The sequence below is a fragment of the Lycium ferocissimum genome, chromosome 4 (genome assembly GCF_029784015.1).
Source record: "Lycium ferocissimum isolate CSIRO_LF1 chromosome 4, AGI_CSIRO_Lferr_CH_V1, whole genome shotgun sequence".
Taxonomy (NCBI): domain Eukaryota; kingdom Viridiplantae; phylum Streptophyta; class Magnoliopsida; order Solanales; family Solanaceae; genus Lycium; species Lycium ferocissimum.
The window spans coordinates 33,888,248-33,902,019 of NC_081345.1; the positions used below are offsets into that span (position 1 = coordinate 33,888,248).

General features: G+C 34.1%; 3 protein-coding genes across 3 annotated transcripts; 2 read left to right on the top strand and 1 right to left on the bottom strand.

Moving 5' to 3' along the window:
- The first annotated feature begins 218 nt into the window (after positions 1-218).
- On the top strand, positions 219-2,950 carry LOC132052442 (protein DELETION OF SUV3 SUPPRESSOR 1(I)-like). Its single transcript, XM_059443977.1, has 3 exons — positions 219-374; positions 570-672; positions 2,583-2,950. The coding sequence occupies exons 2-3, from the start codon at positions 579-581 to the stop codon at positions 2,711-2,713; spliced, it is 225 nt and encodes a 74-aa protein (XP_059299960.1). The 5' UTR covers positions 219-374; positions 570-578; the 3' UTR covers positions 2,714-2,950.
- A 1,278-nt stretch (positions 2,951-4,228) lies between these two features.
- Positions 4,229-6,713, top strand: LOC132052444 (bidirectional sugar transporter SWEET5-like). Its single transcript, XM_059443979.1, has 6 exons — positions 4,229-4,470; positions 4,588-4,624; positions 5,400-5,616; positions 5,727-5,888; positions 5,989-6,108; positions 6,340-6,713. The coding sequence occupies exons 1-6, from the start codon at positions 4,428-4,430 to the stop codon at positions 6,478-6,480; spliced, it is 720 nt and encodes a 239-aa protein (XP_059299962.1). The 5' UTR covers positions 4,229-4,427; the 3' UTR covers positions 6,481-6,713.
- Positions 6,714-6,985: 272 nt separating this feature from the next.
- On the bottom strand, positions 6,986-11,176 carry LOC132052443 (serine/threonine-protein kinase STY13-like). Its single transcript, XM_059443978.1, has 6 exons — positions 10,802-11,176; positions 9,893-10,014; positions 8,706-8,902; positions 8,433-8,607; positions 7,715-7,849; positions 6,986-7,587 (listed from the first exon to the last, which is right to left on the bottom strand). Exons 1-6 carry the CDS (start codon positions 11,127-11,129, stop codon positions 7,381-7,383), a joined length of 1,164 nt encoding a protein of 387 aa, XP_059299961.1. The 5' UTR covers positions 11,130-11,176; the 3' UTR covers positions 6,986-7,380.
- Between the last annotated feature and the right edge of the window lie 2,596 nt (positions 11,177-13,772).

Genomic DNA, 13,772 nt, shown 5'->3' on the forward strand with positions numbered 1-13,772 from the left:
TAAAAAAAAGGCCAAATTGGGTTCTCATTTCTTACAACAAATCAACCTACATGCCTTCTAGCATTTTGTTAGCAGTTTGTTAAATAGGAGGTGTGGTTGGGTCCATTCCCTCCTCGTTTCGAGCCAGTTTCTTTGTTGTTATTTCTCACCAAAAAAAAAAGGCCAAATCCTACACTTTTATTGGCGGGAGCTGTTTTCAAAGTTCCGCACAGCCTGACGACGCCGTTTGAAGATTGCCACATTCCCAAGAAAACCTCGCGGATTTATATAGATCCTTCCGCTGCCCAAAAAAAAAAAAAAAAAAAGTTTCAACAACTCATTACAAAATTAGCGACAGTAACAAAATTATTAATCGTCCATTTTCACAACATACCGTAAGTTTGATTTTTTCTTTTTGGTCTTTTCAATTTACAATTTCCACGTTAAGTATATGAATTCCTATTTTCCATTAACAGCAGCTAGGGTTTAGCATCTGTATTGTCCTATACTTTTGTTAATCTTTTATTTTTATTTTCTTTCTCAAAGTTATTGGTTGATGTTGCTAGTGTAAATTTTGTCGTTTTTGTTAGTAAATCATAATGGCAACGGAACAACCAAAACCTGCAACTGAAGACGTGAAAATGGATCTGTTTGAGGATGATGACGAATTTGAAGAGTTTCGAATTGATCAAGGTGACTTAACACTTAACACTCGTTATTATTAGGCTTTTCATTTTTTTTTCTTGCTGATTATATGTGTTTCTGAATTTGAGGTTTAGCATCATTATTTTTATCTAATTTCGCATCTTATTTGTGTATTTTTAGTGTTGTGTGAGTTATGCAAAGTATAGTTGTTGCCAGGCAAATATTATGGAGGATGGGTTTTAATGAGTTGACATCCAATTTTAATATAGTCAAATTATGATCAATTCTTTGAATTTTGAGTAGAGCTGACTGGATAAAGAGGATTCATATGGTTGACTCCAACTAGTTCTGGGATCACTGGTATTCGGTTGATAACTGTGGAATCTCTGTTTTTCTGTAATGAAGTCCTATTCAAATAAGGTGTTTTTTGAATGAATATTGACTTGTGCCTCTGGTTGCAATGCGTTGATTTTATGACATGTAAGAGATTCTTGCTAGAAGAACGTTATTTTATAAAAGAAAAAAGGAGATTCTTGCTTGAAGAAATAAATAAACAATGTACCTGTTGTACTGTGCCACTTCTGAAGAAGATTTTTAAATTTGTTTTGTATGATACTAGCAGTCTTTTGATGTCCTAGCTCAGCTGAAGTTCTGATAATGAAGGAAGATATAATGGTGAATAGGTAGTTTATTCCTTGTTGTTTGCTTCCAAAGTTATATTTGCTGCTGGTTGAGCTCCATGGTTTAGTTGATTCAAGCTGCCTCACAGCTTAAAGTTGGGTCTATACCCAGTCATATCAAATTAATAGGAAATTTGTTTTTCTTATTTCTCTCGACATTATTATCTATTTAGGATATTGCATATGTCTGATATACCCTTATAGGTTAAAAGATTGAAGTGTTCCATTTAAACCCTGAGGTCTTACGTCAACATGAAGGGGCGTGGGGGTGGGGGGATGATGAGTAATTGTGTGTGTTGGCCTAGTTTATTTAGTAAGGAGATGAGTGGTGCACAAATAACAGCGGTCTATTCTTGTTTACTTTTCGAATATGTCTTTCGGAGATAGCAAGTTTATTTCTAAACCTCTTAGTTCAAGATGCAAAGGAAGGCCAAACTCTTGAGATTGGCCATTTCGCCAATTAACACTTCACTCATCCTTATACATGGCTTAACTGCTTTATCTCCCCATCAAACACTAGTCCTCAAAGCTTCGGTCTAGTGGTAAGAGCGCAGTGTGGGATATGTGAGTTAGGAGAACATCATGGGTTCGAATCCAGCACCTGCAACTAAGTGAAAAATGGGTAGAAGATTGGTCCCATTATCCATCGAGTTTTGACCGTGCGCAAAAGTCCTCTGGGGATTTCTCGGTTATTAAAGTAAAAAAAAAAAAACCTCACTCATGCAAGCACTAGATAGGTATTCCTGTAACTTACCAAGTTACAACTCCCAAGGACTTCATAGAAACCACCATTATGTCTGATTCTCGCACGTAGGTCCAACTGTCAAGCGACGTTGGTTTGAATTTTTGCATCAGTCCTCTCAATTTGGGAGCAGCATTAAATAATCTTAGGTTTTATTCCCCTAAAAAACAAAAATATTCTGGATTTAGTTAGCTCCCTAACTTTAGCACAGTACGGTCTTAGGGGATATCTTTTTGGATCTTTTGACTTGTTTACAGATTTTTGCTCAGCTAGCTTCATGTTAATTCTTGTTTGAAGCAGCTCTATGCTTAGTTGTAACCTCTGCATCTTCTTGATGCCATTCTAATACATTTTAATTACTTCACCCAAAAAAAAAAAAAAAAAAAAAATATTCTCCTCCTTTCATTTTTTTTTTCAATGTATAAATTGGAAAATCTATTATTTAGTTGAGACTATGTGACCACTTTGCCCTTGATTTTCTGGTTAGTTTGCCACTTTGCCTCTTCATTAACATCTGGTGTTGACGTCTATATCAGAGTGGGAGACGAAAGAGGAAGGGAAAGAAGTTACTCAGCAATGGGAAGATGATTGGGATGATGATGATGTCAATGATGACTTCTCTCTACAACTCAAAAGGGAATTGGAAAGCAACACGGAGAAGAAATAATCAAATCTGCACAGGGTTGTTTCTCTTACTCAAGATTGGACCATAGATTTTCTGTTCGGTTCAGATGTTTCCCATTATGTAGTACTCTTTGTTTCACCAAATGCAATGAACCTTACTATTTACCCTTAAGCGTATGTATTGATAAATTTGGATGCTCTAACTGGTCTGTAATGCAGATCTCTATTAATTTAGTTTGAGCACAAAGAAGTTGAGATATGCCAAATGTTTAGACGTAAATGTCCAGGCATAAATGTTCAGTCATATGTTTTGAAATTCAGTAATATGTCAAAATTCAGATAAACTTTTTGAAGTTAGGGCATAAATGTTCAGTCGTATGTGATTGAAATTTAGACACAAAGATTTGAAGTTTGCTTGTGCTAGTAATATACGAAAATTTAGATAAAATTACTACAAAAATGATTTTTTCCAACTTTAGTTGCGTATGTCTGAAGTTTGTTGCACAAGTAATATGCTAAAATTCAGAAGTTAAGGCATAAATGTTCAGCACACATGTTTGAAATTTAGACATAAATGTTTGAAGTTTGTTTGTGCAAGTAATACACCAAAATGTAGATAAAATTTGTAATTTCAAACGTAGAATTTTTCAACTTCAGTTAGGTATGTTGATTCTAAAATGACTAGATTTACATAATTTTCGGCGATAACTTACATAAGGGTCCAAAAAGTGATTATTTGTACACTTCATCCAGTAATAGCTGGGGATGATGATCAAAGGAATTAAAAAAAAAAAAAAAAAAAAAAAAAAAAAAAAACAGTAATAGCAAGTGCAACACCACACACTTCAAAGCTCGAACCGTAACATCTAATTAAGTGTAAAAAGATCTCTGCATCCTACAAGTTCCCTTAGTAGTAGGGTTTGCATGAATTGAGAGGTTCTTTCATCACCTTTAACCGATATGAATAACATGATGTTACTTTCACATGAAAAATTTAAGGAGCTAATTCTGGCATGTTAAATCAATTATCTTTGTCCTTGGGAACGAAAAATACTACTTTCTGCCGTATTCTACTGATGGTCTCCCCTTTAAATTCTTATATTTACTAAAGAGAATCTATGAATATATTAATATATCCAAAATTAATCGGATATTTATCAATCTAACTCTAGAAAATAACATTTGCCAATCTTTTAATTTCCCAACCAGAAAGATATGAGTTGAAGCAAAAATCTGGTAGGATGGAACCCGTGAAAAATAAATATTAAAGCTACACAAAAAATTCAACAAACAAATTGTCATCCACGTAAATGTGTTGCATGTGATATCCATAATATAAGCGCACTCCAAGGCCCCGATAAAAAAAATAGAAACAAAGAAATTGTCGTCATAGCTGCAAATTAAGTTTGTGGATGAAGATACCCGCAAAAAGAGGCATATCACTTAATTGGGAGGGAAACCGGCAAGTAAGGACCAGCCTTTGAGGATTAATTAATTATCCATTTTACCTCTCAAGAAAGGCCTATAAAGGGAGAATTAGCTCAAACATATTGAAATATTGTTGCTGTTTAGTGGATGGCTGTCTAAACAATAACAAAAGACAGCCTCCATCAATGCAAATTTCAATTTTCAATAATAGTATACATTATATATAATACTCGTATATGATCGTCACTGCTTTGCTTTTCCATCCCAAAATTCGCCATCTCTAGCATTTAATTAATTTCGTTTTCTAGCATATATAAAAGAACAGAAAGATGGCGGATCCAAACACAATTAGGACAGTTGTAGGAATTATTGGTACATCCCTAATTTATTACCTTATTAATTTCATTCAATTATATATATGTGTTCAACAGACATATTCATTTTCCCTTTAATTTGACACTTACTTGTGCGTATTACTAAACGATGCAGGTAATGTCATTTCTTTCTTCCTCTTCCTGTCCCCAGCGTAAGTCCTCTAATCTCTATTTGCTTCATCATTAATTATATTCAACATGCTAACGAATGAGTTTCGAGCAATATTAGTCTGCTCGATAGCTTGAAATAGAAGTGTCAAATGGGCTGTTTGGACGGAATTTGAGCGGGTCAAAATGTGCTGAGTTAATACATGGACAGTCAATAACCCGCCCAAAAGTTTTTGGGTTAAAATGGGTTGAGCTAAAATGGCCTAAAAAGCGGGTCATAATCCAACCCGTCAAATTCTTACGAAGTTTTGATTTCTTTGCTTGTTCTTTTATAATATTTTAAGTACCTAACAAAACTATTTCTTTCTTTTATTATTTGACTATATATAACATATCAAATTAAAAAATTAGCTTTTTAAAAATATTTTGACAAGATTTCTCAATGGATCAAACAAGCGGGTCATGTATTTATGGGCTGATTTTGTCACCCTCCAGCTTGAAATGATGCGGGGAGGGAAACAAAACAGCTCCATAGGCTAAGTTGAAAGAGAAACCAAGAGTGATAAAACACGAAGGAAGAAAGCGGTTGTGAACATTAAGCTCACCAAAATTTGTCTCTCATATTACATGACAGAATTTGAGCATTCAACTCAAAACTTAAATGAATTAATGGAGATTATATGAGTCATGACCAAATATAAATAGCTTTGAAAATCCTTACACAATCGATTATTAAGGGACAAGTGTAGCATTCTGAAATACGTGATCTTCATCCAACCCTCCTAGATTTGCAATAATAATATTGTTATTGTTTTGCAGGCCAACATTTGTGAAAATTGTGAAAGCAAAGTCTGTGATGGAATTCAATTCCGACCCGTATGTAGCAACTATACTCAATTGTGCAGTGTGGGTATTTTATGGTATGCCCTTTGTTCACCCTGACAGCCTTCTTGTCATCACCATTAATGGATTTGGTCTCTGTATTGAGTTGTTCTACGTCGCCATCTTCTTCATCTACTCCGATTGGGCTAAGCGCGTACGTATCATACTCTTTCTAAAATTCATTTATGATTGTCAGTATATATAAGTTAAAACTCTTATTTGTATTGAATTAACACGTATACTTGTGTTATTGATTTTTGCCAGCGAAAGATCATAATTGCTTTGATAATTGAAGCAATCTTCATGGCGCTCCTCATCTTTGTTACACTAACATTCCTCCATGGCACCAAGGATAGATCCATGCTTATAGGAATTGTTGCTATAGTCTTCAATGTCATCATGTACACCTCACCACTAACAGTCATGGTAAGTGGCATCACTTAATTTCAACAAATTGAATAAATATATACAGAAATTTAAGTAACCATACTAATATAATTACCATATGTATGTTTGTGTCGAGCAGAAGAAAGTGATCACCACCAAGAGTGTGAAATACATGCCATTTTACTTGTCACTAGCAAACTTTGCTAATGGCATCGTTTGGTCAGCCTATGCACTCCTCAAATTTGATCCCTACATCCTGGTATGTAATATTATCATATTTACAGGGGCGAAAGTAGAGTATTACTTACGAAAAATTCTTCAAAATATATATATATATATATATTTTGAAGCCAGTAACTTAGACGAACTACAGGTTCGGTACAGTTCAGAAACCATAAACTTCAAATTTTGGCTTCGTTTCTGCATTTTTAGGTACTAAAATCACGTTGCTAACATGTCTTTTTTTTTTTCTATGTGATTTGAAAAATAGATACCCAATGGACTGGGATCATTATCTGGATTAGTGCAGCTGGTCCTCTATGGAACATTTTACAAAACTACCAATTGGAACGAAGATGATCAAAAAGAAGTTGAACTCAGCAATTCCAAATCCTCCAAGTCAGATGTCTGATAAACGAAGGGCAGAGGAAAAACTCCCACACTAATTTTCTAAGTGTATATATACGGTGTGATAAAGAGAGAAATAGAAAGGAAAAAAAAAAAAAGTTTACCATTTCAATAGTACAGAAAACAAAAGTCTACCCTTTTCACTTCATTCCATTGTACAGGAAATGATTTATCAAAATAAACAATCATTGTGCTCATATACCAAAAATATATGTATGAGATACTTGATTATCATTATTCCTTCGGTTTTAACTTTCCCATAGTATTTTATTTTGTGCAAGTAATTTTATTCAATCACTCCAAAGAAGTCGAAAAGCGTTAAAAATCAGGGTTCAAATTCCATATGAACAAAAAATGCTAGGTGATCTATACCCATCCGTTAATCCTCTGTAGACAGTTATTCGATACTTGTGCCGTAGTGGTGGAAGGTAAAAAAATACCAGATGAAATATTCAGCATGAGTTAGTTCGAATACCACCATTATCCAAGAAAAAAGTAACTCAATAAAGGGCACACATCAATGCGGCTTCACGCCTGTCCTTTGGACAAATAAATAAGAAAATTCCCTCAATTTGTTTCGACCATTATCCTTATGTAATGTAAATCTTACATAGAACAAGGTGGAAGTTCATTTGATATCCAACACTACCGATGTCAAATATTGGGGAAGATTCTATGTAAAAGAAGTAAAACCAAACAAACTACAAGGGAAATGAAGAAAATAAAAAGAAAGGTATAAGCTTTATACCATCTAATTGAGAAATGCAGCACAATTTGCCAGCCAATATCCACGACCGCCAGGAGCATTTGGCACTGTATAAGTTCGGAATACTCTGAAATATTTGGTAGTTGAGATAGAATTAACCTACTTCTTTATATGTATATCTGCACGGATTCTGAGCGTTCAAGGTCCACGTTTCTTCCGGAAACAGAAACAACTCTGTTGTTGATCAACGGGGATCATTCCCCCGCCTTTGGATGTGTCAATAGCCTCTATCATGGATACGACCTCATCCATTTCAGGCCGCTTATCAGGATTAGCGTCCCAGCATCTTTTCATCACATTAGCAAGGGAATTTGGGCAACATCTTGGTATTTCTGGCCTCAGATTCTGTGTGACAGAGCACAAACCATAATAAACAAAGGAAACTCGAAACAAAAAAAGAAACATTAAACGTTTTCATCACTACTCGTGTTTCTTTTGGAAATCCATGAGGTGCTAAACTAAGAGACTTTACCTGGCGCACCACGGCTGAAGTCACTTCTGAAAAACTGAGATCAGGGTACGGCATGTCACAGCAGTATATCTCCCACAAACATATGCCAAAACTGTACACGTCGCATTTTCTGTTGTATGGGTTGCCATTGAGAACCTGTCGTTTAAGCAATACTTGTTTAAGCATACATATTAACAAAACTTGATTTATGCAGCAATACATCCTCATTCTTGCATCTTGCCTTCCCAGCCTACTTAAATTTTAGACTCCCTCTGTCCCAATTTATGTGGAGGTGTTTGACTGGGCACAAAGTTCAAGAATCAAAGGAGGAATTTTGAAACTTGAGGTCTAAAATAGGTCATACATACTTGTGTGGCTATAATTCATCTCATTAAGGGTAAAATAGGAAGATTAAATTCAAATTGTTACTGAATATAGAAAAGTGTTTCATTCTTTCTGGGACTGACTAAAAAGGAAAAAGTGTCACATAAATAAAAAGAGGTAGTAGCATATTTCCATTAATTTACTTGATTTTGGGGGCTATACCCCCTAATCTTTGCCATTCCTCTTCAGGAAGTGGCAAAGGAAGATTATGCAAAAACAAAAAGAAATGCTGAAGCAAGTAGATTGGTATGTGCTAGAAGTGATTAGAGTAACATCCAATGAACAGAAAACAAACAGGCAGATGTAAGTGAAAGCTATCTGTGAAAAGTAATCCTACTCCAGTTCAAATATGTACCTCAGGAGCCATATAGCCAAGGGTTCCTGTCTCCCCCGTCATATCATTAGGATTAGAGGCCTCAACTCGTGCAACCCCAAAGTCCGCAATTTTGACAGTACGTGTCCGGTCCAATAGCATATTTTCCGTCTTGACATCTCTATGCACAATCTTCTGAGTATGAAGGTAACTTAATCTACAAAGTTGAATTAATTGACTTGGTCAGATAAATGACAGATCCTCAATAGAGACCTGCACGTTAGAAAGGTAGAAAAGAAACATGGGACAACTTACCCTCTGGCCAAATCAAGTGCCATCTGCACGACAACTTTGAATGCTAGCTTCTTTCTTCTGTTCTTGATAAGATAAGATTTTAAGGCACCACCCGGAAGATATTCCACAACAACACAACATATATTACTAGGCATGCCAATATGACCATTTTCTGTTTGTATATTTAGCCCAAAAGCCCCCATGGTCGCCCCGATGAACTGTATTACATGAGAGAGATTATTTATTATGTAAGATAAACAGTTATTAATAAGCTGTGATTACATCTAAGCAACAAAAATTGAATATGTGGTCTCTTGTAGATATTCTGCTCTTGCAAAATGAGATGAGAACCTGGACAAATAAAGTTCTATATTTCTCATGGTTTAATCATGCTTGAAATAAAAGTATGCATCCAACCATCAGAACATATTGAATGAAGATATATAGTATCCCTTAAAATAGAACAAACGTTAACTTCAAGTTGGAGTTATTTATGTACCAATAAAGGCATGAGAAAGGTTCACTCTTAGTGTCCCTGAAGGAGCAAGCTTTTCCTTTACTATAAACGTTTCTGCTACATTAATGAATGAATTATGTCAGGTAAACCAGGACTAGTATAAGAGCCGTTTAGCGTAAGCAATGATGTTATAAGAATTATGAACTCTACACTTCCAGTGTAATGTGACAGCAATGCAGCAAATTTCGGAGTTCTCAACTTGAATAAGAACTCAAAATTTATAACGGATTTAGGAAGGAATGACAGAATTGAAACATAGAGACAACATTGTAAGGTGATTGTTAAGAATAAAATATAATCTTCCATTCAAACTTACAATGTTGTTATCGTAATAGTGTGTTATCATTTCCTAAAGTTATTTGGTTGAACATTCACTCCTTTGGGGTGGCAATTGCATCTTTTCATTCAACAGTTACTTTATCAACGCGAAGATGTTTTATACAATTGAAAAAGTGCTTAGACCAAAAAAGAAAAAGAAAAAAAGGAAATCAAAATGCACACATGAAGGGCATTGAAGAGTCAAGTACATAAATAAAAATATCTCCTATATAACAGTTTTAAGCGTTAACATGAGACGATACACAAAATTATACATATACTCCAGGCATATATCTATAAAGTTTCAAGCAGTAATATCCAACAAGCTCTAAAACCATTCTACAGATTACGAGTTGAAGAGGTTTAACGTCACCTTTGTAACATTAGGATGGTCAAGCTTATGCCACACTGAAACTTCTTGAGTAAAAGCTGCCCTTAATGATGCTATTTCAGCTTCTGTCCTGTGGCCCTCTTCCCCCCAGTCCAGCAGTTTAACTGAGTAATCACAAAATAATTCACATGTTAACTGAAAGCTTCTATTTTTTTTTTAAATAAATGGTGCCAAACTTTCTAAATTTAGTCTGGACAATGTTAATTCCCTGTAGCAGTGACAATGACAACAAAACTAGCACCACAAAATTAAAAAAGAAAGAGAAAAATAATTAACATTAACAGGACAATGAGATCCAGAATTGTAGATGTCATGCATTAATATTTGGATTACTTTAATACTTAAATAACAGAATGGATCACATGAAAGTTCAGCAATACAGCAACAAAAATGCAAGATACAGCCAAGTTAATGCCGTCATCTGCAACTTGCTAAAATAAATTCAACCCAAACCCGTGCCACTATTCACGGATTGCATAACAAAAAGCTCCAAATGACTAACCAGTTTTCTGCTAAATCCAAACCCCTCCTCCCCCAAACACCAATAAAGAAAAAGTTAAAAATATATATATATAACAACAAGAATAACCCCTGGAAAAGAAAAAGTAAAAGAAGAAAAAAGAAAAATCATTATGCCAGCAGTCCAGATGAACCCCATAGGATTAAAATTGAACCCCACAAGATTAAAATTGAAGCCCATCACACAATTCCACCACACAAGCAAAAAAAACTAGCCAAAAATCAAATCTTTTTGCCTAAATTTAAAATCTTTTGCTTTTTGCAAGAACCATTTTTTACCATTCTGTTATGTTAAGGTTAAATACATGAAATTATGTAGTTTAAAAGATAAACATATAACTTAGCATTTTTTTTTGTAAATCAAGAACTGACCAGCAACATCTTGGCCATCATAAATGCCACGATGGACAGTACCAAAAGTGCCACGAGCAAGAACAGTTTTGATGATGAGCTTTGAAGGGTCAATTTCCCATTCATATCTTTGCCTTGGAATAGAAGAGCTAAATAGAGATAGGTTGTTTGTGGGGTGGTTGGCTACTGTATTACTAGAAGTGTTGTAGTTAATGCAAGAATCATCCATTGGTTTCTTCTTGTTCTTGTCCATAGTTCTTGCTCTTATAAGGTGCCTTTCTAGTTGTTCATCTAAGCTCTTCAAATCTATTTGATCTGCTCTCACGAAACCATCGCTCCCTTTCTCCATTTTGTCTCAAAATTTATGAAAAGATTGGATTTTTAGCAGTTTTACAGTAGGAAGATTGAAAAAAGAAGGCTTTTGTGGTATATGGTGGAAGGAAAGTGGTAGGAATATAGTGTTTGTGGTGTAATATGTGTGTATGGAAGAGAAGAGGAAGAGTATCATGAGAAGAGCAATGGCATGTGGGCACATGGAATTGCCTCAAGACAATGTGTGCTCTTTGCCCCACCACTCTTCCTCTTCTTTTATTTCTCCAAATTTATTTATTCTTGGAAAAAATCCAACTCATATAGGCAGATGTATAATTTTAACTTTAATTTTTTATTGATATTATAAAATTAAAAAAAAAATTATTATGTTATCGGATTACTTAAAAAGTAATTGTATGTATTCTTCTATAATAAGTAAGATAACAAACCTAGAAAATAAGGCAAATTAACATAATACGACAAGTCCAAAATTTATTGATGTTGTAGAAAAGATTATTTTTGTTTTACTCCTTTTTTATTTTAACAAAATCACAAGCCTTTCATGTTTTAGATTAAATAATTGACAAATTTGATTAATTCAAACCTTGCGAATAAATCCTAATGATAATAGCACATATATTTATTTACAAAATAAGAATTTATTTTTCAATTTCAATTTAGGTATCTTACTTTTCTTTAGTGTGTTTTCCAAAGAATGTCACTCTTTATATTAGGTAAATTTTTAAATCTAATGAGTATCGGATATGGTAAGTTTAAGTTTGCAAGATTCATAACTTTCTTAAAATATTGTATTAAGACAAATTAATACATATAAAATGAAACGAAGAGAGTGTTTTTTATTTAAAATGTTACAATGAAAATTTAGGGTTGACCTTTGTCGTCCTTTTTAACTTCAAGGGGAGGTTTCTTAACATTTGACTAACCATTGTTTACATTAAAGTTTATTCACATATGTTAGGTGTTAAGTGGGCAAGTTTTATGGGACATATTATATTATTGATAACTTTGTCTTTGACTATGCCTTAATCATGACTCATGAGTAACAAACAAGTGATTTGTTTTTTGCATGTGAAAAAAACACTGTTTCAACAGCTGTTTAAACATCAATCAAAGAAGAAGAAAGTTTTGGGAGGAGAACGTTGGAGCCTTTCTTCTAACAGAAACCTTATACATATATATACACTTAATTATTTGGACATTGATCCGGGTTGATGCAATATGGGTGACCCCAGTCCAATTTTCATCGTGAAGAAAATTGAAAATGCTTTCTATCATTATATTTTTGTATTGTGTGATGTAATTTTTTTATTTTATTTTTTATTATTAGTATGTATTCGAAATCCAATTTTTTGATTAATTCGAAATTGCGAGAGGTAAACCAATTTAATGGAGAAACGCGCTCGCTGATAAAAGGTTCCGTGTTCTAAAAAATTGAGCTCGAGAACTCTAATTAAGAATGAAGAGATTCCAACCACTCACTACAGACTGCACCCTGGAAGGTGTATACATTACGTGCATCCAGTTGTTGTGATGGATAATAAATTGATATTTTTCTTTGCCCCCTTTTTTCAATATTTGTGTTGACGGTGAGAGGCAGAGGCGGAGCCAGGATTCGAAGTTTGTGAGTTCGGGTTCTAATTTTTTTAAAGCTTGTATTCGTGATTAATTATTTGTACAAAAGTTTTAATATAAATATATATTCGGACGAAAATTTCTTAGATTCTACTTAACCCACATCTCCGGAGCTACCTCCGCCCCTGGTGAGAGAGCTAAACAGTGTAATAAGCACGAGATAGCAAAGCTTTCAAATAATTGAGCCATCATGTGATGTAGCCAACAGATACAGAGATAACATGGATGAGTATTTCCTTTCAACTGTTCATTTTTGGATTTCTCTTCTTCAACAACCTCTATTCTTTGGCATTAATTGAACTTATTGTTTCCAATCAAGAGAATTTGTAACGTTGTTTTTTGCAATATTCATTACCAGTAAACTAGCTGTTCATGTCAGAATTCTTAATTAAGAAAGGGAAGTGTTCTTTCCATTTTTCGCCTGTAGTTTGCTATTTCTATAAGGAGATGGGATCAATTTTTTTAGACAAATGATTACGAGCTACAGTCAGACATCTCGATAACATCTTCACTATATGAGAACACTTCACTATACCGACTATTTTTTCAGTGGAATTGATCTTTCGTGTTATGTCATATGATATATTTTCCATAACAACATTTCACTATAGGAGCAAAAAAAAAATATCAGAACAAACGACGATGTTATAGAAAAAGTTTTATTGTACTACTGTATAAGATAACATAGTAAACCATTTGACTAACACTTTCACGATTCATTCATTAACGTTGGGAGGGCAGGCACCAATCAAAAGTGCATCCACACATTATCTTGTTCTTTCCTTTTCTTTTTTTTTTTTTTTTTTTTTGATTCTTTATACTAATGTGATTTAATTTCAAGTGAGTATTTCAATTACGCCTTCCATGATTAGATCTAGAGGTAGCACCGACATTCGAAACGTTCAAAATCACTCTAATTTTTTTCTTTTTTTGGAATATAGTTTTTGCTAGCCGATTAACATCCTTTTCAGTCCCTGCTTTTCACTGTGCGTCTACTGGACAATTGATGTCACAATTTATATAAACT

Bases quoted from the DNA above. Each gene is read 5' to 3' on its own strand.
- LOC132052443 (XM_059443978.1), bottom strand. From the start codon at position 11,129: ATGGAGAAAGGGAGCGATGGTTTCGTGAGAGCAGATCAAATAGATTTG. The intron at 8,608-8,705 runs GTAAGTTGTCCC...TCAACTTTGTAG, and splicing joins GCACTTGATTTGGCCAGAGG to ATTAAGTTACCTTCATACTC. The intron at 7,588-7,714 runs GTAAAGTCTCTT...TCTGTCACACAG, and splicing joins CTTCAGCCGTGGTGCGCCAG to AATCTGAGGCCAGAAATACC.
- LOC132052442 (XM_059443977.1), top strand. From the start codon at position 579: ATGGCAACGGAACAACCAAAACCTGCAACTGAAGACGTGAAAATGGAT. The intron at 673-2,582 runs GTGACTTAACAC...CGTCTATATCAG, and splicing joins AGAGTTTCGAATTGATCAAG to AGTGGGAGACGAAAGAGGAA.
- LOC132052444 (XM_059443979.1), top strand. From the start codon at position 4,428: ATGGCGGATCCAAACACAATTAGGACAGTTGTAGGAATTATTG. The intron at 4,625-5,399 runs GTAAGTCCTCTA...ATTGTTTTGCAG, and splicing joins TTCCTCTTCCTGTCCCCAGC to GCCAACATTTGTGAAAATTG. The intron at 5,617-5,726 runs GTACGTATCATA...GATTTTTGCCAG, and splicing joins ACTCCGATTGGGCTAAGCGC to CGAAAGATCATAATTGCTTT.